Source organism: Bos grunniens, chromosome 16 (genome assembly GCF_055505025.1).
Source record: "Bos grunniens cultivar Pamir isolate PY7600 chromosome 16, Bosgru_T2T1.0, whole genome shotgun sequence".
Taxonomy (NCBI): domain Eukaryota; kingdom Metazoa; phylum Chordata; class Mammalia; order Artiodactyla; family Bovidae; genus Bos; species Bos grunniens.
The window spans coordinates 10,321,311-10,347,289 of record NC_141180.1 but is presented as its reverse complement, the minus strand read 5'-3'; the positions used below and the strand labels follow the sequence as shown (position 1 = coordinate 10,347,289).

Below are 25,979 nucleotides of genomic sequence, written 5' to 3'. Positions count from 1 at the left end.
AAACATATCAAAATAGGGAATCTTTACAGTTTGAATGAAGAATCTAAGAATCCAGCTATCTTCTGTAACACTAGAGAGTTTTGTACTCTTTAAACATTAACGAGTCACTTGTCTCACTACCTTTGTTTTATTTTAGAAAGGTTATTTTCATAATAATGAAATTTATGTCAAGATAGTTATTTTTAAATGAATAGCTTTGGTTTTGTTTCTAATATGATTCATATTGACATATAACTCATAAAACGGAAGTTCTTTGGGATCCTCAAGGATTTTTACGTAAGAATTCTGAGATCAAAACCTTAGGGAGGGACTTCCCTGGTGGTCCAGTGGCTAAGCTGCTGCACTCCCAGCGCAGGGGACTCAGGTTCGAGCCCTGGTCCGGGAACTAGATCCCACATGCCGCATCTAAGACCCATCACAGCCAAACAATAAAGAAAAAGCTTTGGGAGTCTCTGCTGTAGACTAATCTTTTATCTGGCTTCTAGTCTTCATTACAATTTCTTTAACAGATAGCAACCTATTTATTAGAACATAAGACTAGTTTTGGGAGGATTTGGAGTGGGCAGCCCTGTGCCTGGTCTGATTTCAATAGAACAGGCTCTGCTGCCCTGCTCCCCAATTATCTTCTCTGTTGACCCTCCACAGGACCTCAGATTTCCCTCACTGGTATTCTTTTGATGTAAGTCACCTGAATGCCTCTCTTCAAATCTAAATACATGTAAGTAGCAATTGCTGCTAGTTACCAGTCATTAATGCATTAAAATAATACCCAACTTTTTGAGTGTTGACTGTATCAACCTTAATTCTAAATGCTTTTCATGTATTATCTCATTTAATGTTATGAAGCATGAACATGTATTTTCAGTGAAGAAACTTGTAAATTGTTTTTATTTCTAGGCTATAAGGTCTCACACAGGCACATCCTAGCAGGATAAAAAAGGCAGAGAACAGTCTGGAGCTTAGGTGGAGTGTCCATGATGGCTCACGGCGGGGCCGCCAGACTGGCCAGTGAGGGGCAGACACCAAAGCAAGTTGTGGGGAGACTGAGCCCTGGTTCCTCTGGGGCTCAGCTCTGACCCTGACCCTGACCCTGACCCAGGTGAGATTTATTACCTGGTAATCCACAAACCACTTCTCTCTTGGGCCATTCTGAAATCTTATAACCTTTTTTCTATTCCCCAAGTGTACTGAAGTATCGAATTAAAAAAAAAAGCCATACAAAATTAACATTAAAAAAATAAATTTATCTGAGGTCTGAAATACTGAAGAACAAGCATATAGCTAAACAGTACAAAGAGCAGAAATTAGAACATAAAAAATGACTTAAGACAGACAGGCATTCTCTGGCAATACTCTATTAGTTTACACATATTTTTAAAACACATTTTTAAAGATATTTCTCCAACATTCACAAAAGGCAAAAGCTGTATTTGGAACATTTCAAAATACTTTTGAAAGCATCCAGTTTCTTTCTCAAATCACTCAATTAAAATGTACACAAGTGAGTTACCCAACTCCATTTTTCAAAGATACAACATAGAATCGTATGATATTCTTGTCTGACATATTACAAATTTAACTAAAAATACAAAAAACTTATCAATTCATTTTGTGTTCTGCCACGTAATATTTCATTCTTTTTCTAATCAACTAGGACAAATACACATGACATATGTATATACACTTTTCAGGAATAAAATATTCCAACTTTTATCTGTAATTTGTTCAAAACCTCAGGAACTTGACAAGGACATGATTATTTGAAACAACATTGACAGTTTAAAAATAAAAACAATCATTTAAAGGAGGGACCTTAAAATATATTTTTGGCCATAAAATCTGTGATGTGATTATCTAGGGAAGTTAATGATACAGCATCATCTGCCTGAGCTATTACCAACTGAACAAAAAGGCTGAAAACAGACATTAAATTCCCTGTATCTACAAGGTAACAACCACAGTTGTTTATTCAATTGTCCAGGGAATTTTCCTCCAGCTAGATTTAAGTTCCTGTGCTACAGTGATTTGGTCTATCCCCTGATGAGTGCATTTAAGATTCAAAAAATGATCTTTGAGATCAGATTTTACATTCATTACATACAGATGAGGAAAATGCTGCCTGGAGATTTACAGGGAAGCTAGAAACAGATCCACCAGGACACAGACCTGAATAAGTTCTTCTGGTAACACGCTCTCCAGGGTAAGATTCCACATAATTTCCTGTCGTTTGGTTATGGAGATTGCTATAATTTTAATATTAAGCAATGCACATAGCTAATTGCTAATTCACTTCAAGGGTATTCAAGGGAATACCTGATTGGTTTTTTGTGTTTATGTGGACATAATACAAGTATCACGGCTGTTTCAATGTCATTACTCTAAAGATGTTCCCTATCAGCTTGGAGAGCCAGGACGTGAACAACATTGAGATTCTCACTGTAAACAAAACGCAGTGGTAGGCACTGTGGAAACGCATTTGGTCCTGTTTTCCTTACCCTGAGCACAGAAAACAGCAGGCTGTTCCAGCAGGTCGGAGCCTGTGCACATTCCTGGTGAAGAAAGGAGTCCACGTGCCCAGCGCACTGAGGGAGCACAGACGTGGGCACAGGACTCCTCAGAGGAGAATCGTCTGAAGAAACCATGTTGCAGAATCAGAACAGACAGCATTTCAAGGGGTCCCCCCTAATTGGGAACACCCGGTCTCCCTGAAGTTATTAGAGATTTCCTTATCTCAGGAATCGTCAAGGCCAAAGTATAAGGTGTGATACAAGACACCGTGAAAAAGCCCAGAAAACACAAGGTGAAATGTTCTGAGCAGAAAGCTATATACTGAAGGGCGAAAAAAAAAAGTAAAAAAGGCAATGGATACAAAACTACTCAATTTCAAGTTGGAGTGAAAAAATATAGTAAATATAGTGTTAACTTTCTTACAATGACCGGGAAGGCAGCACAGAGACCAACTCAGGGCAACGAGTCTGTGTCTGGGCTTTTTCGCTTAACGAGAATACAAGCCTAAGACCAAAGGTATGAGTTCCGTCTACACACTGAAGAGTTTTTATGGCCACGGACAGTACCTGTAACAAAGCAGCTTCTAATGAGAATGGTAAGAAATGGGAAAAATCATAGAGGTCATCTGAAAGTCTCATCCCAATAGTGTCCGTTGGTGGGTTAAAAGTATCGTATTGGTATACTGTTTCACACTGAGGGGCTTAGACAGCTGGTATGAACAATGCCAAGTGAAGTGAAGTGAAAGTCGCTCAGTCGTGTCTGACTCTTTGCGACTCCATGGACAGTCCATGGAATTCTCCAGGTCAGAGTACTGGAGTGGGTAGGCTTTCCCTTCTCCAGGGGATCTTCCAACCCAGGGATCAAACCCAGGTCTCCCGCATGGCAGGCAGATTCTTTACCAGCTGAGCCACAAGGGAAGCCCAAGGATATTGGAGTGGGTAGCCTATCCCTTCTCCAGCAGATCTTCCTGATCAGGAATCAAACCAGGGTCTCCTGCATTGCAGGTGGATTCTTTACCAACTGAGCTATCAGGGATGGAAAGGGAGATAATTAGGAATATACTGTTCACTTGGTTCCACTGGATAGCATATTTAAATAAACAAATTGCATGTACTCCTATGCAATTTGAAGGGCATGGACCTCCATATTATCATTTTAGAAAGCCTCCTAAGCTTCTACTTTCTATGTTAAAATGTCAGCAAAAGTACTTTAAATTAACAATTAAATAAAAAAACAGTAACTGCATTTAGGAGTCACATAATAATTTTCAAGTAAGTGTCCATTCTCCATAACCTATAAACCAGGCTTTACTATTCAATTATCACATGATGTTACTTTTCCTTTCACGTCAAATTGCTGACTCTGACTGTTTGGACATCAGGACAGTTTTTGACTCTTGATCTGTGGGGCTATCAACTGGTACCTGTAGAAAGAATAAGAAGATAAAAAATTTACATTACGTATCTGGCATATGTCATTATGACAGATCCACAGTTGACTCAGGAATTAAAAAACAAGCTGATTACATAGATGGGTTTACACTTACTCTATGCACACATTTCTCAATAGTATAATCATAAAAATATTCACTACTTACAGCTTTAATATCGCCATTTGTAATTCCTTTATTTATATTGTGTCTTTTCAGATCAGACTTGATTAATGCTGCAAATAGAGAAGGATCAATGAAGTTACCACAGAGTATGTATAAATATACTTTTTTCTAAGCAGTGCAAAATCTTTTTTGATATTGTCAAATGTAGCACACTATAGTACCATAATATTCCATAACATTCTTGTAGCCTGAAAAAAGAACACTACCTAAGTCATTAACTTAATTAGCAAGTCATTCATTGGTGAACAAATACAGGATGCTAAGAACCAAGACACAAAGACGAAAAGTGCGATTCTTCCCCTAAAGGACCCTCTAATCTAGGGAAGGGCTTCTATGGTGGCTCAGATGGTAAAGAATCTGCCTGCAATCAGGAGACGTGGGTTTGATCCCTGGGTCGGGAAGATCCCCTGGAGAAAGGAATGGCACCCGTTCCAGTATTCTTGCCTGGGAAATCCCATGACAGCAGAGCCTGGTGGGCTACAGTCCATGGGGTTGCAAACGAGTCAGACACAACTGAGTGACGAAACAACAACAATCTATGGGAAACACTGACATGCAAACAATTTTAACATTGTGCAACAACTCCAGTAATGCAGGCACGGACAGGATACGGTGGAAGCATGGGGGGAAAATGTCTGTGTCAGCCGAAGGAAATAAGGAAAGGCTTATCAGAGGAGACACGTTTGAACTGAAACTTGAAAAAATGAGTGGGAACTTGTCAAGCAGACAAGAGGAGAGCAGAAGGCATCCAGGCAGGCGGAAGCCGGTACACGCCGAGCAGAAGGCATCCAGGCAGGCGGAAGCCGGTACACGCCGAGCAGAAGGCATCCAGGCAGGCGGAAGCCGGTACACGCCGAGCAGAAGGCATCCAGGCAGGCGGAAGCCGGTACACGCCGAGCAGAAGGCATCCAGGCAGGCGGAAGCCGGTACACGCCGAGCAGAAGGCACTCCAGGCAGGCGGAAGCCGGTACACGCCGAGCAGAAGGCATCCAGGCAGGCGGAAGCCGGTACACGCCGAGCAGAAGGCATCCAGGCAGGCGGAAGCCGGTACACGCCGAGCAGAAGGCATCCAGGCAGGCGGAAGCCGGTACACGCCGAGAGGTCAGGACAGGAAGAGTGGGGTCTATTCTCAGCACCCGTGGTCGTCTGATCAGCGGAGCATCAAGCACAAGAGGGAGACGGGAGACAGCAAGAGGAGGCTGGGTTGGCAGGACGACGCCGTGAGTGACTGGGGAGGAGCTCCGTTTGGCAGCTGTGTGGGGGGTGTGATCGGCAACAAGGCTAGAGGCAGCAAAGCCGGTCAGGAGGCTCTCATCCTGCTGGAGATGGTAAGGCCTGAATATGTGAGAAATGGTGCAGTTTAGAGAGTGATTTATTTATTTAGTTTTGGCTGCTCCAAATCTTCATTGCTGTGCACAGGCTTTCTCTAGTTGTAGCAAAGCGGGGGCAAGTCTCTGTTGTGGCGTGCGAGCTTCTCGTTGAGCTGGCTTCTCTTGATGCAGAGCATGGGCTCTGGGGCACGCGGGCTTCGGTAGTTGCGGCGCGCAGCTCCGTAGTCGCATGTCATGGGCTCTAGAGCACAGGCTCAGTAGTTGTGCGTGGGCTTAGTTGCTCTGCGGCATGTAAGATCTTTCCAAATCAGGGGTGGAATCCATGTCTCCTGCATTGACAGGCGGATTCTTACCCACTGGACCACAGGGAAGCCCAAGAGGATGTTCTAATATCAAGCTGCTTGTAATTGGGAGCTTGTTACATAAGCAGTTTCTTTAAAATCATTTAAATGCAGTCAGAAAGGCCATTTTATATATATCCAAGTATCTTTGTGTAAATGTCTGAATTTCTAAAATGTTGCTATCCGTAACAGAAAAAGTTCTAAAGAAGAAGTAGTCTAACTTTTAAGACTGATTTTACTTTTACCTTTCATTTTGACTTTGCTTTATGACCAATTAGATTATTTAACTACCCACCAATTTGTCCCTTTTCTTATTTTACACTCTTTGTGTAGTCTGTGGCTTTAACTACCACATTAACAGTGCTGCTGCTGCTTCTGCTAAGTCACTTCAGTCGTGTCCGACTCTGTGCGACCTCACAGATGGCAGCCCACCAGGCTCCTCTGCCCATGGGATTTTCCAGGCAAGAGTACTGGAGTGGGGTGCTGCACCTCCAGACCTGATCTTTTTTACATTTCAGACCAATATGTCTAATCATATATTTATCCTTGGACCTGAATGTCCCACGGGATTTTATACTCGACCTGTCCAGAACAGAACTTGCCATCTTCCCACCACACCTGTCCTTTTTGTATTTTCAGTTTCAATATGCAGGACCAGAGAAAGTGAAAGTGTCAGTCACTCTGTCATGTCTGATTCTTTGTGACCCCATGGACTATAGCCTATACCAGGCTTCTCTGTTCATGGGATTCTCCAGGCAAGAATACTGCAGCGGGTTGCCATTCCCTTCTCCAGGGGATCTTTCCCACCCAAGAATCGAACCTAGGTCTCCAGCCTTGGCAGACAGATTCTTTACAGTCTGAGCTACCAGGAAAGCCACCATCCATTCAATTGCCCAAGCAAGTCGCCCGCTTCCCCCTTCCCAACCCCCATTTTTCGTATCCTTTCAAACCGTTGAGGCGTACTGGTTTGATTCTAAAATATCTCTGAATTCTGTCCCTGTATCACCATTTCTCCGCTAAGGAGCGGATATATATGTGAAGCATACTGCTTCACAGAGAACAATTAACACTAGAAAAGCAGAATGCACTGCATTTAAATGGTAATTCCTCTGTCAAAATAAGACCTGCCAACAAGTCTCAGAAAAAAATATAAAAAAGAAAAGGTATCACCTTCAGCACACCTCAGCAATCTCTCAGCCCTCTTTCCTCTGTCTGTACAAATGACTACTGGATACAAATCCATCATACACTCTCTAGTAAAACACTCAACACATGAGAGACATTAATTAGCATTTTTAAATGACAAAACTGTCAATGTAAAACTGATTTTAAAGATCTTTTTTTACACTTCTTAATTTTCTGTACCTGACCTGTTTGAATTAACACTTATGAATCTTACTATAAGATAAACTGAATAGAGAACACAAAACTGTTGCCTTTTTTGGTGCAACAGTAACACTCTATTTGATACCTATGTGTTCCTCTCCTGGAAATTGAGAATCAATATGGAATTACTTATGACAGCTCAGTAGTTAAGGCAGTTTATCTACCACGTTACATACGTTCAGTCACAAAACATTCAGTTTTATGTGTTTCGTTTTACTAACTGAAGAGAATAGGGGAAAACGCTTCCTTGGTAGGATTTCTCCTTTGAGGAAACAGTGCACTCAGTCCCTAGAGTGTAATGAATAAATGTCAGTGACCTTAAGTGGCTGCATATTTCCAAAGTATGTGCTTATCACTGCTAAGAGCTCATACTGGGGGTTTCAAAAAGGATGACCAGGTGTTCAACAAATATAAAAAGAAGCCTTGATTCACATCTTTCTGTTAGATTCTATCCTTGAATTAAGTTATAGGAGATCAAAAAAAAAAAAAAAACAATCCCTCTCTGCGTCTCCATCGCCTCTGTCTCTCATGTAGACAAGGAATGCAGAAAGAAACTAATAAAGTCAAATAGCAGTAGAGGCCAACATGGGCCTGGAAGCCCTGATACACATCTCGCTTCTGTTCCTTTGGGCCATGCCCCTTAGCTTGTCAAATCTTAGTTCCCCAACCGGGCGTGGAACCCAGGGGGAGCACATGTGGGGAGGTGGGGCTGAGCCCGGGGAGCCTGGGCTGCAACGGCAGCCTGCATGATCAGACAGGCCCTAGGTGCCAGACCCTGCCAGCAGCTTCTCATCAACCATCTCAGTTAGTCCTCATAGCAAGCCCTAAAAGCAAGCTTTTAATATCCTGTTAATATAATTAAGAAAAGGAAAATGAGAGAGGTGGAGTAGCTTGTCTACAATCACACACCTAACGAGCAGCAGAAGCTGAACCTGAGGCCAGTTGTGTCCATCCCAAGTCTTTGCTAACACTTGCTACAACGGTTTGTTTTCCAGGCGTGGTAACTGTATTGAATTTGAAACCTCAAAAATGAATCCACAGATTCATATTCCTGAAGGCAAACAATATCCTGCCTCTTATTTCATTTTTTTTTCCTTGAGTTCTGCCAAGCCTTGAGAAGCAACAGAAATGAAATTAAACATACGAAGACGATGTGACACAAGCACTTCCGGCAGGCGTGCGCCGAACCTACCTGTTAAAATGATGCCGCCAAACATCCAGACACAGAGGAAAACGTTCCCCATTCTAGGGCCATATGCTGATGTAAGCTTTCCTTGGGCCAGTGTGAATAAGATTCCAAATATCTAAAATCAAATAAGAGAAATATTTTATTATTAAGATTGCTTTTAAAAACAAATACAGTATTTCCCCCAGAACTTTTCTTAACTATTTTATTCATATGATTTGGCTTCTAGAAACATGCATTGAAAGGTGGAATTTTTAAAAACAAAAGCTACAGTCAAATTCATTATTCATTAGAATATTTGATAAACTAATGGTCTCAGATTTAAGAGAAATCAGAGGTTCACCTGTGCGGCAGCATTAAGAAGACCGGACGAAGTCCCTTCAGACTCAGGGTAAGTGATTTCAACAGCAAATTCGAAACCCAAGGGGAGGTAACCAGTCATGAAGAAACTACAGAAAATAAATTCAAAATCACAGAAGAAATCATTGGAAGGACAATATCTCCTGTTGATGCAACTGCTTTACTTCTCAGACTTGTTATAATTATCAGATAAGTGAAAGTTTTGAGGTTGGTGTGTGAAAGGAAGGCACTATTATGATTCACCAATTAACCCAAGGACAGGAGAACTGCCAAGCAAAACCGTGAACTAGGAAGCAAAACAATTTCTAATTTTTTTCCAGAGAAAAATATACTCCTAGTTTTCTAAGTCAGTTGTCTTTCTAGCCAAGTAAAGAGACTTCAGGTTAAGTAAGGCTCATCCATTTTTCACCTACAGCATAGCAAAAAATTTGAATTATTTTTTATAGTTCTAAAGAATTATACATTTATGTGCACAAGAGGGATCTTTTTTAAAGTTTAAAATATTAAAGGACTTTTGGATGAACTGTAAAAAATGAAAAGCCACAGCAGTAATGCTTCAGAATTCTAACAGCACACTCTCATTCCCTTTAACACGTGCGATGCTTACCCAAGCAACCCTCCAGTAACAAAGACGATGATAATGTGTCCAAGGTTCAGTGTGAAAGTAAAGATAACCATTCCAACAAAAGACAGAATGTAAACAGTCAGAGTAGTGTGTCTAAAACAAAAACAACAGAATTGTTAGTGTTCTGTCTGATTTTCTTAGGCACATAAAAATCATGTGGCTAATTCTGCTCTGTCCATATGGTAATAAATTCTTCAGATTTCAAGACTTACCCTTTCTTATCTATGGAAAATGGTTCCACCAGGCATGGACTTGAAAGACTAAACTGAAGTTTCAAAAGTTTCAGTTTGCAGCCAACAACAAAAGTCACCTTATATCTAATGCTCAGACAAAGGAATACCCATAAGGGTAAAAACCATTTTTATGGCACCAAACGGGATATGGATGCTGCCCTATCTGTATTTCAAGATTCAGATCAAATTCTGCCTCTTCCATAATACTTTTCCTAACCACTGCAGCTTACAAGATTCTCCTTTTTTTCAAACTCCCTAATCATTTTCTATGTACATGACTGACACGTGACATCTATTTTAGTCTGTTATATGATTATTTAACTTTACATGCATGAACACCTTAATTTTTCCCAATTAGACTGCAAAGGTTCTAAGGATAGGGATCAAATATTGCTTCCCACGATTCTTAGCTAAGAGTGATGCACATGACCAGAGCTTGGTGCGTGAACGGCAGTTACCCTGAGAAGAAAGCCAGGGCAACAAAGAACATCTGTACGCCAAGCCGTTTCCTAATTATAAAACGGACCAAAGACTATTGATAAATATAAATCCTTTACACATACTCTCTTCATCTACAAATTTAATGGGTTTCATTCTAAGCTACCATTACATTACAATGAAGCCCCAGTAAGTGCTATTTTAAATCATGTGAGAATTATTTGGAGCATTTTAAGATCAGAGGTATTTTGAAAGAGCTTAGATAATGATACCAAGTATCAAACAGATTAGATCTATCAAATGTATCTTAGGCCTTGAAAGGTGTAGAGGACACAGTTCCATTATTTCATTCATTCACAGTTCCATTCATTCATTTCTCCCAAACACATGAGAAATTTCTGTCTGTTAAGAAATGCAGCTATTCTTCTACTTTTTTTTTTAGATGTAGCTGTTCTTTTAAGGCCCAGTGCAAAAGATGCTGCCTCGGAAAGCCCCTTTCTCAGTCTCCCAGTTGGTATTACTCACTTTTTCTTTTGTATTAGCATTTTTCTGGTTCCATATAGATACACAATTAATATAAAATCTTCATATTATCTATTACAGTATTATAGTCAAGTGTTATTACAGTTTTAGGGCATTTTAGCCAAGAACTTTTTATTAAAATGCCTTATGCTCACCAATAATTTTTTGATAGGAGAAAACTTTTTATTTGTTTTTAAGTTCACAACATGAGAAAACAGCAATATAAAAGTCTCTATCAAAAGTCAAATGTTTCTCAGAAAGGGCTCCTTTTAAAATAGAACTGATCTCTTCTGGAGTGGTATACATTGAGTATTATTAGAGGAGAGGAGAGTTCATAAGGTATCCAAGTTCTCAAAGTTAAAATAAATATGACCAATAAGATAATACAGAGACCACTGAAACATTCAGAAGTGAAGGGAACCTAAGAGTGTCTAGAATGTAAGTCTTTTAGTAATAATAACACTTTTTAAGTTTCTTAGAATGAAAAGTAAAGGTTCCTTTAAAACCAAAATACCTTGGGTTGTACACCACACATCTGCCTGCTTCACTTACTTGTAGGTTTTGGTATAATCCAGCCATAAGCCACAAAGAATAGATCCCACCATTCCAGCTACTACTAGTGTTAGCCCAATCCTTCCAGCATTCACTTCTTCTCCCTTAAAATTTTTTCAAAAGAAGTTCATCAGACACCTCAAATTCAAAAAGATCCTTCACATTCCCATGCCTTCTCATGTCAAGGGAAATAAGCAGATACAATTAAGCATACAATATAACACGAAGAATTCAGTACGTGTATTAGGGTGAATGGACATTCTACATTAAAGCAAAAAAACAAAGCAAAACCTGACATATGGGAGAAATCAAAAAGGAAATTTTTCTTGATCCTCCATGGTTAGAAGGACAATGATTTTTGTTAGAATTCTTAAGTAATTCATAGGTGTTTGAAAAGAAAGTTAATCTGATAGCTTTTACATAGAAGTGCTTTCTCTTTTCAAAAGGAAAGAGAGATCAGGGCTTGATATTTACTTCTTTATATTTGTGTTGGTTTCTTTTACATTTTTTTGGTCTTGTCTCATATAACCAGTCACACTATCCCTTTAAAAAAGAATAAAGAAAAAAACAGAGGTATTGTCAAAACAATAATGACTTCTGGTTTCTATGTTGTTTTATAAATTGAATTAAACGTAATCTCAATTGAAACAAGTATAAATCTTTTATAGCAACAAATTCATACATCTTTAGGTCTCATGATCATGCTCACAGGAATTATGTTGCTGAAGAAAAGTTCCTGGCCAGGCATGCAACACAGTATTGACAGAAGCTTACCTCATAATGTGTCAGTATCATTTGATTTAATAATGTTGAGACTGAATAAAATGCTCCAGTCATGATACCTACAATAATAAAGAGAAAACTATCAATGTGCCATGTACTAGTTTATAAAGTGATATGGAGCACTCTGGGACGACTGTGAAAATACAATGTCTTCTTAGACAGTTGACAGAAAAAATTGAGACCTCTCGCTATTCCCTTTCAAGATGCAGACTGAGCAGCGTTAACACCTAAGCTTAGGAGAGAGTACGATTGTAGAATTCTGTCATTACATCATTTACTATTATTTAGATTCAGACATACGGGCCAGAAATCCCGTGCATAACACTGTGTAACAGCAATCAAGCAACTGATTGTTTCCTGAGCACCTGGGCAAGTTAACGAATGCTAAAGCGTTAGGCCAGAACCCCTGTTGCAGCCATCTCGCCCCTGCGTCAAAGACGGACGAGGAAATTAGGAAGACGACGTCAACTAAAGACTACTTTAGAAGGGAAAGTTAAAAACAGATGGTTATCAGGAAGCATATAACTAGGTTTGGATAACGGAGTTTCTTCATGTATGTTGTATCACGTTAAGTCTAAGTCTCGTAACCTAGCTGAAATTTAAACTTATTATTTTTCTATTATTAAATAGTTCAAGCATACAAAATAGTACAGAGACTGTAACAAATACCCTTACTCATCAGTCTTACAAACGTTAACATTTTGCTATCTTTGCTTCAGATTCATTTTTGCAGATCTTCCTTAATCCTATTCTTCCTCAGAGGTAATCCCTACCCTGACCTTCATATTTATCACTGCAGATATTACAACATATGTATATCAATAAACAACAGAATTATTCTGCCTGTATTTAAATTTTATATGAATAATATGGCATTGTATCCATCTGCAATTTGCTCATATCACTCAGTATCATGGTTTTGAGGTTTATCCATGTTGATACTTTTAGTTCTACCTCATCAGTTTTCTCTGGTGTATAATACTCCACTATGCGAATAAACTTCAATTTAACTATCTCTTGTCCTAAGTCAATAGATACTTTAAGGCTTTTTCCAGTTTTTCACTATTTAAAACAATATTGCAATAAATATTGCTTTTGTTCTTATGTATATAAGGGTTTCTCTAAGCAAAAATCTAGAAGTAAAACTTCTACTTTCTGGATATAGCCCAATTGCTCTTCAAAATGGTTGTTCCCATTTATACTACCAACAGAGTTCCTTTACTCTAAGTTCTTGATAAATTTGTCTTCGTCAGATTTAAAATTTTTTTTTTTGCCAATTTAAATGTGTGTGATATTGTATCTCACTCTGGTTTTGATCTGCATTTCCTCGATTCCTAATAAGGCAGAGCATCATATATGAGCAACATATACACACAAACATATAAATGTCTCTGATTTTCCTGGATGGTTTGCTCTTTTCTTAGTGATTAGCAGGAGTCAATCTTATATTGTAGGTGCAAAGCCTTTGTTGGTTATATGCATTGCATTGCAGATATTTTCTCATGGTTTATGTCATGTCTTTCTACAAAATAATTTAATCATATTTATCAATTTTTAAATTTAGGGCTTTTTTTTTTTGCATCAGAAAATTCTTTTAAGAATACTAAAGATGGTTTCCTATATTTGCTTCTAAAACATTAAAGTTCTGGCGACTTCCCTGTGTTTAAGACTCTACATTTTGACTGCAGGAGTGGGTTTGGAAACTGGTTTAGGAAACTTAGATCCCACCTGCCAGCCCTCACAGCCAAAAAATAAAAACAAAAAAAACGTTAAAGTTCTGATTTTTACCCTTTGGTCTTTAATCCACAATTCATGTTCTAACTTCACATTATTTCTCCTCTATGGATAATCGATTGTCCCAAGACAATTTACTACGTAGTTTCTCGTCTACAAATGTCAAGTTTTCATATATGCATAATGCTCTAGTCATCACGTTGTTCTTGTTCAGCCGCTAAGTTGTGTCTGACTCTTTTGTGACCCCACGACTATAGCCTATAGCCCATAGACTATAGCCTGCCAGGCTCCTCTGTCCGTGGGATTTCCCAGGCAAGAATACTGGAGTGGACTGCGTTTCCTTCTCCAGGGGGTCTTCTGTTGTTTGCAAATATTCTAGCTTTTCCTCTTGCAGGCTCTTAGTGGCACGGCCATATGACTGTAAAAGTGAACAAAAGTGCTAGTTCTCCTTTTCTTAGTAACCGTGGGAGCGCGTTTTGAGATCAGCCTGGATCTCCGAGTAATTCGCTGGCTGTTCACACTGGACATGCGGCATCGGCAGGCTGTGCCATGTGATGTGGTAGGCCATTAAGATTTTTTGTTTGGGGTGGGGTTTCATTGCTAACCTAGCCTATGCCAACTGATACACAGGGGTAGGCCCCTGGGTTCTATTGTGTTCCAGTGATGTCTCAGTTCAGTTCAGTCGCTCAGTCGTGTCCAGCTCTTTGAGACTGTCTAACTAACCGTCTATCCCTTACTAATACATGGCATCTCATTACCACAGCTCTAGAAACCTTGATATCTGAGAATTAGTTCCTCACCTTATTCTTTATCAAAACTATCTTTGTTGCTCTTGGCCCTTACTTCTTTCACCGGAATCTTAGAATTAGCCAAGTTCCATTTCAAGCCCAGTTTTAAGTTGGAGACTGCTAGATGAGGCCTTTGTCCAGAGATCTTATCAAAAACCCCTGGGTGGCGAGCCTTTGTTACGCACTTCCCGTTGAGTTCAGGAATGCAGAGAGTCAGGTTAGGCTGAGGAGGCCAAGGAAAACAAGAGGCCTGTGCGGAGGCTTGAGTGAACTCTGCTGCACAGTACCCTACGGTGGCCTCACTCCTCCAGACTCAGTGAGGACAGCCAGAGTCTGGATAAAGAATTACAATAGCAACAAGTATTGCTACCTGAATCTGGAGTGAGACACTTGTCTGAGTTTCAGATAGCAAGTGGCTACAGCTGGGATATAAGTGATGCTAAGTTTCTCCAAAGAGCCCAACGCCAAAAAAAAAAAAAGTTTCTCAGTCTTCTTGGTTTCTTGAGTTTTGGCCACTGAAAACCTGTCCTAGGAGTGTGGTACCTAGCCAGACTATCCTATGTGCAAGTCTGCCCCAATCTTTTCTACATAATACTAGGCATGGATGGAGCAGACAAGTACACTTCTAAAACGTGGGATATGACCCTTACTCATTTAGAAATTATGACCCCTTTGGCGATCAACATCAAGTCAACAAGCTTCTCCAACCGTTCTAGGGAATATCTGAACTCTCTACAGTGTTTCCCAACTCATTCTTGCTAACTCCTTCAACAAGTAAACTCTGTTCAGTTTCCAGAGCCTCTCTATGTGTCTGACCTTTCCATCAACCCAAATCTACAACTGGCATTTGTTAACCCAGTGGTCCTGTAAGGTTAACTGGCATTATTACAATGTTGAGTCCTCCATAAACATGGTCTATCCCTCCACTTAATTTAGTCCTTCTCTTACATCTTTCAGTGTTTTACAATTTATAAAGTTCGTCTTTTAAGTATAGCTGATTTGGGGGCTTCCCAGGTGGCTCACTGGTAAAGAACCCACCTGCCAATGCAGGAGACACAGGAAACTCAGGTTCGATCCCTGGGTTGGGAAGATCCTCTGGAGGAGGGCATGGCAACCCACTCCAGTATTCTTGCCTGGAGAATCCTATGGACGGAGGAGTCTGGCGGACTACAGTCCATGGGGTTGCAGAGTTGGACACGACTGAGCGACTGAGCACGAGCACTGCTGCTGCTGCTGCTAAGTCGCTTCAGTCGTGTCCAACTCTGTGCGACCCCATAGATGGCAGCCCACCAGGCTCCCCCTCCCTGGGATTCTCCAGGCAAGAACACTGGAGTGGGTTGCCATTTCCTTCTCCAATGCATGAAAGTGAAAAGTGAAAGTGAAGTCGCTCAGTCGTGTCCAACTCCTAGTGACCCCATGGACTGCAGCCCACTAGGCCCCTCCGTCCATGGGATTTTCCAGGCAAGAGTACTGGAGTGGGGTGCCATCGCCTTCTCCAGAGCACGAGCACTAGCATAGTTGATTTCCATACAGTTCTTTTTAGTAGATTTATTCCCAGGCATCTTATACCTCTGGCCGCTATTATAAAAAGTTATCTTTTTATAGGAATGCAGTTGATATTTTCACATTGTTAGGTATTTAATATCGTTAATTCTAACAGAGAATGTAGGTTCTCTTGCATTCGTTTGTAGACCATGGGGTTAGCAAACACTTTCTGTAACAGGACAGACAGTAAATACTTTTAGCTTTGCAGGCTGTATAGTCTCTGATGCGGCTACTTGGTGCTGCTCTCGTAGATCAAAAGCAGCCATAGTAGAAAAAATGTAAGTAAATAAAATATTATTTATAAAAATAGGCAATGGCCAGATTTGGCTCATAAGACAGTTTGCTGACCTCTGATATACGTAGTCATGTTATCTGTGAATAAATCACCTTTTTTCTTTCCAATTCACGTGCTTTTAATTGTTCCTGTATTACTGGACCAGCCAGGACTTTCAGTTGGATGCTGAGCAGAAGTGGTGACAATAAGCATCCTTGTTCTAAGGGATACTTCTTATTGATTCTCAAGGGTAATAATGCTTCTGAGCTTCTGTCTTTGGAAAGATGTTTGCTACAGGGTTTTTGTAGACAAATTTCGTCAGGTTCAGAAAGTTTATTTTTCTCACAGATGACTAAGAGTCTTTAACCAATGGGCACCATATTTTGTCAATGCTTCCTCCTCAGCTACTGTGTGAATTGTCCTCTAGTGCACCCCCCACATGCCTGAAAATATAAAGACAATCACAGTGACATCCGAAGGCAAGTAAGACAGAAATAGGGGGTACTGGCTAACAAACAGTGTTAATATAAGAAATAAGGAATAAACAGTCAGAACAAATGTGTTGGTGCCTACAGTCAAAGCTACAGTGTTAGGAGGAGTATCTGTCTGCTATGCTGAAAGATCTAGAAGGATGAGATTTTGATAGAATACTCCAGTTAGATGACAGCTTGCATAAGGTCAAAGACAGGAATTATTGATGACATTTTCCTTATGGCAGTCAGAACTGTAATTCATTAAGGACCTAAAAATACCCTGGGAGAACTCATGAAAGAAGAAAGTGCTTCTGTCTTTAATAGCTATAACTTGTTTTTGTTGTTTTAAAAACATGTTAAAAAGCTCATTCTGAAGTTTTTGCTTTCAGTTCAAAATTTAAGTTTATGACTATGCTATTATTATAGAGTTAATAAACCTATTTCATTATCTCATTAATTAAAACTCAAACCACTAAAGGAAAAGAATCTGCAATGCTCAAAGGTTTACACAGACATCAACAAAAATAAAAGAAAACCACTTACCATAACTGATCAATAAAAGGACAAAAGGAATGTTTTTAAATAGGTTCCTTATTGATTTCACATAGGAGTACTCTCCGGGTGGACTGTCTTGGAGAACTGCTTGAGCCTGGCTTGGTGGATATTGAGGTTTTTCTTTGAATGCTGGAAACATACATGAAAAGGAAATTCAATATATGCGTCTTCCTTAGTGAGCAGACTAAATTTAGTTTAAGTTTAAAGAGGTAGTAAAAATCTTTTGTGGTAAGGCTTTTCATTTTCACTAATTTCTAAGTGAAGAATAGTTTGGTATTATCATCTCAACCCTCTGCTACTGCTGCTAAGTCACTTCAGTCGTGTCCGACTCTGTGCGACCCCATAGACGGCAGCCCACCAGGCTCCCCCGTCCCTGGGATTCTCCAGGCAAAAACACTGGAGTGGGCCGCCATTTCCTTCTCCAATGCATGAAAGTGAAAAGTGAAAGTGAAGTCGCTCAGTCGTGTCTGACTCTTAGCGACCCCATGGACTGCAGCCCACCAGGCTCCTTGGTCCATGAGACTTTCCAGGCAAGAGTACTGGAGTGGGGTGCCATTGCCTTCTCCGTCTCAACCCTCTGAGACTGACTAAAACTCAGAGATTTGGCCAATTCACATAAGTGAACTACAAAATCATCAATAATACTATGTTAAACTTTGCCCAGGGATTATTCCAGTTTTAGTTAAGAAAGATTAATTTTTATTATGTTAAGTATTCTATTTCTAAATTTGGTTCAATTTGTAATGAGAGATAAGGTTAGATATGAGTAAGCCAATATCTTATTGAACTTTTAGAGGACTGGCTTGAGTTAGTACCTCTTTTCTCCTGAAACCTGATAAGAAGTTTATCATTTCTAGAACTGAAAGGGTCCAAGAGGATTCATTGGAGCAGAGCTAGGCCCTGCTTGCTGACCCACCTTGGCTGCATATGGAAAATCCAGGGGTAGAGCTGAGAGACATAAAAGTATGACACATGGTTTCTGAGACCTTAAGTTCTAGTACTGCTCATTTCTATGGAGTTAGATCACACAACCTGCTCAGCCAGACATTTAGAGACTGCCCTTTTGCTAAGCAACGGAGGATCTACCAACTTCCTGCAACAGATGGCAAAGGAGAGATTTCTGTAGGGTTTTGCTAGCTGGGAATCAAGACTTTTTGCTAGAAGAGCTGATCTGCTAAGACTGGTACAGCAGAAATTAAAATCTAGTTTTGGTATTGACTCAAAATTTTAAATTAAAATAGAAGGGAAATGCTGTATTTCACTGAATCTAAAATGGTCTGATGTTGGCACTCAATGATGTTGGCAGGCATCAACATGGTTATATAGTTTTCACATAATCATGTCTCAATTTCCACCAATGTTACTTGCCACTGGTATTTTTTTTACTGATACAAGAATATTTAACTTGAAATCTGCCCTCTTAGCAAACTTTTAAGTGTATAATAAGTACTGTTAACTACAGGCATACTGTTATACAGAAGATCTCTAGAACTTTTTCATCTTAGATGCCACTGATGGATTGAGAATGAAGTAATATTTTCTAAAATATTAGAACTTCCTCTTTCTCTTTAAATAGTGACTATTCCTTTCTTCCAACAAAGAAGGCCTGCTGTGCAGTTTGACAGTGGGTTAGATCTGATGGACTTGGCTGTCAATTGTAATCACGTAGAAATTTTTTAAAAATACAGATTTTGAGAGTCTACCTAAGGCTCAATGAATCAGGATGTCTAGAACAGAACCTTAGACTCTGTATTAAACACAAAACTCAACACCCAGCCAAGTTTGAAAATTACTGCAAGAGAAAGAAACTGTTCTTAAATTTGTATACAATATTTTAATTCTCTAATTCTATCCGCTGCTAAAAAATTTAAAAATTACAGTTCTTTGCTCATCAAACCATGGATTAATTATGATACAAAGAAAACATCAAGCTAAAAGACTTCTATTATTATAGGTCTTACAACTAATTCAAGAGTCGACATAACTCATAAATATTTACTTTTTAGTACCCCTTACATTGGAGGATTGGTAGACATAAAGCGTTTAAGTAGCTGCAATCCCTCCTCCTCTTTTCACCCTATCTGCTCCCTGCACTGCTGAAGATGTCTGCTGTCCTTTCCTGAAAGACTGCATCCTAGTTAAGACAGGAGATAACTCTTTTTATTAATATTGGTAAAACAGAACTCACACGGTTTAAAATAACATTTCAGAATGTAAAAATTATGCCTATGATGTAGTCATGGGTGTTCAGTGAGTCTTAAGTCTCTAAGATTTTTTATTTACTGTGGTAGAATAAGTCTAAATGGCTCAGATTTGAACTCAAATGCAAAATGAAAACAAGTTCTGGTAGTCTATAATTCCATTAGACTTGTTTTCTCAACACAAGGGTTATCTCTTAGTTTCAGGAAGTTGCCTGCTCTCCTGGACAAAATCAAGCCTTTATCTACTGCTGCTGCTGCTAAGTTGCTTCAGTCGTGTCCGACTCTGTGCGACCCCAAAGACAGCAGCCCACCAGGCTCCCCTGTCCCTGGGATTCTCCAGCAAGAACACTGGAGTGGGTTGCCACTGCCTTCTCCAGTGCATGAAAGTAAAGTCAGGCTTCAGTCTATGAAGAAAAAGAAGAATCAAAAAACTATTGATCCGTCACCCTTTGTACGCTGCACTGCTCCTTTCAAAAGATAAAATATGCCTTTTTCTTTCTCCTTTGAAAAATAGACTTCTACTTTCTCCCCACCAAAAAGTTGTGCAAATAAAATAATTAACTAATAAAACAGTTATTCTCCACCCTTGGCAATAGGCATGGAAAGTAGCCAAAGGGTTTTCGGGCAACACATTCAAACTTTTTCTCCTGATGAATAAGTAACAAATCTACTGTATTTAGGACCGCTTCTATTTTTTGAAATAAGATTATATTATCTTTTGATTTCATTATTTGTACCTGTGTGATTCAAGCAGACATCACACATATTAACTTATTATAAGACAAACACAGGTTTTAATCCTGGCTCTGCCTCAACTTATAATATGACTCTGAAGAAATCAATTCCTGCTTCTCAGCTAAGATAGATTTCTCATCCATAAAATGGAGATAATAACAACAAGCTGGTATGAGGATTACATGATATAAAATATGTAAAATAATTTTGTAATTATTGAGCACTGTCCTTTTGAGGAATATTTATTTTTAAAAATCAGAATTTTCAGGGAACTCCCTGGCAGTCCAGTGGTTAGGACTTGGCATGTCCACTGCAGAGGGCAATGGTTCGATCCCTGGTTAGGGAACTAAGATACTGCATGCTGCTCAGTGTGGCCATAAATAAATAATTTTTAAAAATAAAATAAAACCAGAGACTTTTCTCAGGACTTGAAATTCTGATAGACTACATAAAATATATTTCTATTAGAAGTTTATAATAGCAACCAATATATAAATATCTTGAATATAAGAATAAAAGTAAAATTAGGCATATATGTTATATATTTTTTAAAACTTTAACAGTAAATATTTTGACTGCCGTTAACTTTTGATTTCTGTCATCTATTCATTTCAGTGAATCAGGATGATAAGGATTTTAACTGACATACTTAAGTGATAGAGTTAATCTGCATAAGAACAACTTTCAAATAGAATGGCATTATCACTTACACAACAGGAATCTGAATTGAAACAAAAAATTGGACTAAGTAAAAATTAAAATATGTTTGCATAAGTAACATTTTATTAATGGAATTAGACTGCCTAAACTCAAATTTTTGTCCTTAGCATTTACTTACTGTGACCATGGGTTAGTTAAAGTTACTTAAATTCTGTGACCCAGTTTCCTCATCTATAAAATAGAAATGATAACATAGTACTGCCCCTATAGGGCTGCAAACATTAAATGAAATATACCATTTAGTATGCTTTTAAACATATTTAAGGCATATAAATCAAATGTTAGAGACTATAATAGTGTTCTCCCAATAAAAATGGGGTATTAGTATGAAATTCAGTGGAAGTTGGGATTAATTCTTAGAAATGCTAGATGGATTACACTTACAAAGGGTAAGAGGATTACATGGCATGAATCCTCAAGTTAGTATTTTAGGAAGAATGCTCAATACCAATTTGGTATATGTCACATTACTGAAAAGCATCAGCAAAACTAAATTATTTTAGAATATTTGATTGGTTTCCAAAGTATTTATGGGTAGAATTTAGAAGGAAGTAGGATTGCCTCAATAATTGAGGAATTTTAAGAAAGTAGGTTTTTAAACTGTGGTGTTAGAGAAGACTCTTGAGAGTCCCTTGGACTGCAAGGAGATCCAACCAGTCCATTCTAACGGAGATCAACCCTGGGTGTTCTTTGGGAGGAATGATGCTAAAGCTGAAACTCCAGTACTTTGGCCACCTCATGTGAAGAGCTGACTCATTGGAAAAGACTCTGATGATGGGAGGGATTGGGGGCAGGAGGAGAAGGGGATGACAGAGGATGAGATGGCTGGATGGCATCACTGACTCGATGGATATGAGTCTGAGTGAACTCCAGGAGATGGTGATGGACAGGGAGGCCTGGTGTGAGGCAATTCATGGGGTTGCAAAGAATCGGATGCGACTGGGCGACTGAATTGAGGTTTTTAAAGTAATCCAGATTTTCCTCAACAGAAATTATTTAGTAATAAGGAAAACAGGTACATTTTAAATTTAAATGTCACAATTTTAAACTACACTTGCATAATACAACTCAATATTATCTTGCTTTTATATACTATGTTTAGTATCATAAGATTAAAGGTCACCAAACAAAACTTGACAATGAGCTTTTTTTTCCTATTACATTTCCCTTCCATTTTTTCCCATTCTCCCCTCCCACTTCCACTGTCTATTCATAAGCCATAAGTATATAAATAAGTAATTATATACATGAATAGCTCTCTTTTAATTTCTTAAATAACACAGGGTGATATGCCAATGGTCACACCTATTATTATTTTTTGTCCCACTCCTTTGACAAATAAAAATCTTGTGTTTGTAGCATCTCATATATATATGTTTAAATACATATGTGTCATATATATGATTTTATATCTAGAGATATCTTATATACAATCTATTACTCTCACTTCTTCCAAAGAAATAAGCAACTGAGGACAATAAAAAAGGAAAACCAGAATTTAGGCAAAGATACATAGCAATCAAAGGAAAGAGGATTTTATATTTTAATAATTCCTATTGCTAATGGAAGATCCATTTATGCAAAATATATATAAACTGTATTTCATATTTCATCTAGCAAATCAAATATGGATACCAGAAAAGTAGATACAGGTATCTGTTTTTTAAAAAATATAGATGTCTTTTAAAATTTTGTTAGACTGCCAAAAGACTACAAGGCATAATTTGTCCTTTTTCAGTAGTCAGCACACAGCAAACATGCCACTTTCTAACTGGAACATAAAAACCAACCATAGGTAGCCTGGACATGTCAGAATACTTTAAATGCTACCAAGAGAATATTTTGTTCATTATTTTAAGGGAAATTAAGTACGTGGTCTGAGTTTCCTCTCCCTGGGTCCAGCAGTTCATCTCTAAAGGCGATCTCTATTAAAACATAAATTTTCTCTGAAAACTGAGGATTTTTTAATCTGGTGATCATAAAACTTATGGTTTTCATTACTATTATAACCATGGTAAAAATTAATATATAAAATTTAAAACTCCAGCTATAATGAAATTTAACTATAAATTGTAACGATTAAAAGACAGCCTTTCAACTTTACAGTTCCTTTCTTCTTCAAATCCATTTACGATATACTGAGTGCCCAAAAGCCATGCTAGCAGCTGTATTACTTTAAGTAAGCCTCACCTACTCTTTTCCCTGAAATCAAAACTGTTTCCCATGAAAAACAAACTTTAAAAAGCAGACCTTCCCAAACCGTCTTCCAAACTGATGATGGCTGCTTGCAGCTGATCCTGACTGACTGCTTCAAGAGACAGGCCCGGACAGGAGGACTCGGGGACGAGTGGTGGCAAGAGAGCTCTGCTGGAGTGGCCTGACAAGCAGACAGTTGCCACAGTTTGAAATTCTGCTGAACGGCTGGCTGCTGCCCAGGGTCATTCTCTGGCCAACATGTCAGATCCAGTTGTTAAATTGGGGATCCCTGGAAGGATTTATCATTCAAAGGAAGGTGATGGCCTATGTGCATCATTGCAAAGCATGACAAGAACTTGTTCCTGGAGAGGTTAGTGTCTAAGATGCAGACCGTATAGATGGATATGCAAAGAGAAGACAGGTAATATGCTTGAAACCAAGTTATCAGGAAAGAAAAATTAGTAGGGAGATAAATGAGATGAAATTAGTCTTCCAACCCTGTACAATATTAAGACAGATGTAATGAACCACAGCATACCCCTAGGGTTGCAGCATTCATAATCTAATCAAGAAAGTGAACAGCGAGAATGAAATATGCAAATAGCACTTGAGATATCATCAGTACAAGTTTTCAGGGTCATTTATTTTTATTTTCCTATGTTTGTCATGCACCTATCTAGTTAAGCTTTAGGGAAAGTAACTCACTTACCAATTACTGTTAAAATAAATAAAAGTGTGGCGACAGCTGATGTTCCATAAAACATGGTGCTGATATTACGAGCCAGCAGTTGTGTGTTATTCTGTGTGTTGGGCACTAAAACTGGTGGCAGCAAAAAGCCAACTGCAGTTCCAAGCTGTAAAATAAACAGTTCTGTTAATTCTTCTTATTATAAGGGAAAAAAGTAATTAATACAACATTAAAAAAAACACCAGTATGTGTACGGTGCTTTCGTAAGCTCTAAAGAACCATGTTCTAATGTGCTTTTACCATTCTACTATTGAAGGAAAATCGCTGACAAACGTCTTCCCTATTCAATAAACATTTACTAAGCTCCAATCACTCAAATGATGCTGCTATAAAGTTGTGTAAGCTACACTCCTTACCCTTTGGCTACTTAAATCAGAAAAGATAATAAAAATACACATGCACACACACACAAAATGCTGAGAAAAGACAACCTGCAGAATGGGAAAAAATATTTGTAAAGCATATATTTGATAAGGCTCTACTATGCAGAACACATAGAGAACTCTTACAACCCAATAACAAAAAAGACAAACATCCCAATTCAAAAATGGGCAAAGAACCTGAACAGACTTTTCTCCAAAGAAGATATACAAGTGCCCAACAAGCACATGAAAAAATGCTCAATATTATTAGTTATTGGGGAAACACAAATCAAAACTATACCCACTAGAATGGCTATAATTTAAAAAAAAAAAAAACAGAAAATAAGAAACGTTATGATGTGAAGAAACTGGAACTCTTGTACAATGTTAGTAAGATTGTAAACAGCGCAGTTACCAAGGTAAACAATTTGGCAGTTGCTTAAAAAGTTAAACATAGAATTACTATATAACCTATATAGTAATTATACTATATAGGTATAGTATATAGAATATAACCTAATTCCTCTCTTAGGTATATACCCCCCAAACTGAAAACAGGTATTGAATATGGCACATGAATATCCAAAGCAGTCCTATTTGCAATAGCCAAAAGGTGGAAACAACCAAACTGTCCATCAATGAATGAATAAACAAAATGTGGTATATCATTCAATGAAATATTATTTAGAGAATGAAATACCAACAGTTGCTGTAGCATGGATGAACTTTGAAAACATGCTAAAAGAAGCCAGACACAAAAGGTCACATACTGTATGATTTTAATTAGACTAGGGAAATCCATAGGGAAAAAGCAGATTAGTGGTTGCCAGGGGCTAGAGAGAGGGGGAAATGAGGAGTGACTGCTTAGTGGAACTGGGTCTTCTTTGAGGGCAGATGAAAATGTTTCGGAACTAGAGGCGATGGTTGTAACAACATTGTGAATGGACTAAATGCCACAGAGATGTACACTTTAAAGTGATTAATTTTATGTGAATTTCACCTCAGTAAAATAAAATTGGGCTATGATAATCACAAGAGAAATAAAACCAAGATATTAAAGGAGATTCAACAGAGCGAGAGATCCGATTCTTTGGACATGAGAAGAAGGGTCCAAGATAGGTTTCAAAAAGGAGCCTGAGGCAGAGATAGTAACATTTACCAAATATTTCACTTTCTCCCTATAAAAAGCTGGATAGAGACAATTTAACGGGTAATTACGAGTGTCGTAAGTGCAGTACTGTGATGAGAGGCTGTCAAGACTGTGAGGATTGTGTAATTGATTATCCAAGCAAGAATACTAGTTGGAGTGAAGGGGACTCCACGAGCAGTTGTGCTGGACAACAGGTGTATATCTGAACTATTCTAGGCCAGTTGGAACATATGGTCACCTTAGTTAAGACAGTACTTTGGAGGAGCATCTTATATAGACTTGGGGTTCCGGAAAAATTTCTGAAGGGGCAAAGATCCGGATAGGAAGTTAGAGCTTGCCAATCGAACAAGAAATGTTCCCAGTCAAGGACATCACGCACACAGGAAACAGACAGCATGACCTTGTGAGAATCTGATCTAACCCAGGTCTCCTGCACTGCAGGCAAATTCTTTCCTGTCTCAGCCACCAGGGAAGCCCTGACAAACTGTAAGCAGTGCACAATTGCCCTCAGAGCAGAGGAAGCGGGGCGGGGGCGGTATGTGAGAAATGGGAGCTGCAGACAGGTGACGCTGAGCAACTAACTGGCAGAAGGCGGAACCAGAAGTCTCACTTTGTCCT

General features: G+C 38.8%; 1 protein-coding gene and 1 long non-coding RNA gene across 10 annotated transcripts in view; one reads left to right on the top strand and one right to left on the bottom strand.

Moving 5' to 3' along the window:
• Window positions 1–1,223: 1,223 nt before the first annotated feature.
• Window positions 1,224–25,979, bottom strand: part of FLVCR1 (FLVCR choline and heme transporter 1) — a 28,858-nt gene continuing 4,102 nt past the window's right edge. Inside the window, exons 2-12 of one of the 9 annotated variants that reach the window (XR_015142640.1) lie at window positions 23,811–23,955; window positions 23,156–23,282; window positions 17,238–17,378; window positions 11,872–11,939; window positions 11,572–11,640; window positions 11,098–11,201; window positions 9,335–9,445; window positions 8,711–8,816; window positions 8,374–8,485; window positions 4,106–4,173; window positions 1,340–3,931 (exon numbers count right to left, since the gene is read on the bottom strand). Coding sequence is in view for 4 of the 9 variants with exons in the window: in XM_086342312.1 (XP_086198438.1) it covers window positions 3,857–3,931; window positions 4,106–4,173; window positions 8,374–8,485; window positions 8,711–8,816; window positions 9,335–9,445; window positions 11,098–11,201; window positions 11,872–11,939; window positions 17,238–17,378; window positions 23,156–23,350; window positions 23,811–23,955 (1,125 nt within the window). In the remaining 5 variants the exon portion in view is untranslated. Of the gene's footprint in view, window positions 3,932–4,105; window positions 5,459–8,373; window positions 8,486–8,710; window positions 8,817–9,334; window positions 9,446–11,097; window positions 11,202–11,571; window positions 11,641–11,798; window positions 11,940–17,237; window positions 17,379–23,155; window positions 23,391–23,810; window positions 23,956–25,979 lie in introns of those variants that run through there. The other 8 variants (XR_015142641.1, XR_015142642.1, XR_015142639.1 and 5 more) reach the window with 8 other exon arrangements.
• Window positions 5,315–8,310, top strand: LOC147356156 (uncharacterized). The gene is made up of 2 exons (XR_015142654.1): window positions 5,315–5,451; window positions 8,177–8,310. It is a non-coding gene; the product is annotated as an uncharacterized LOC147356156 (long non-coding RNA).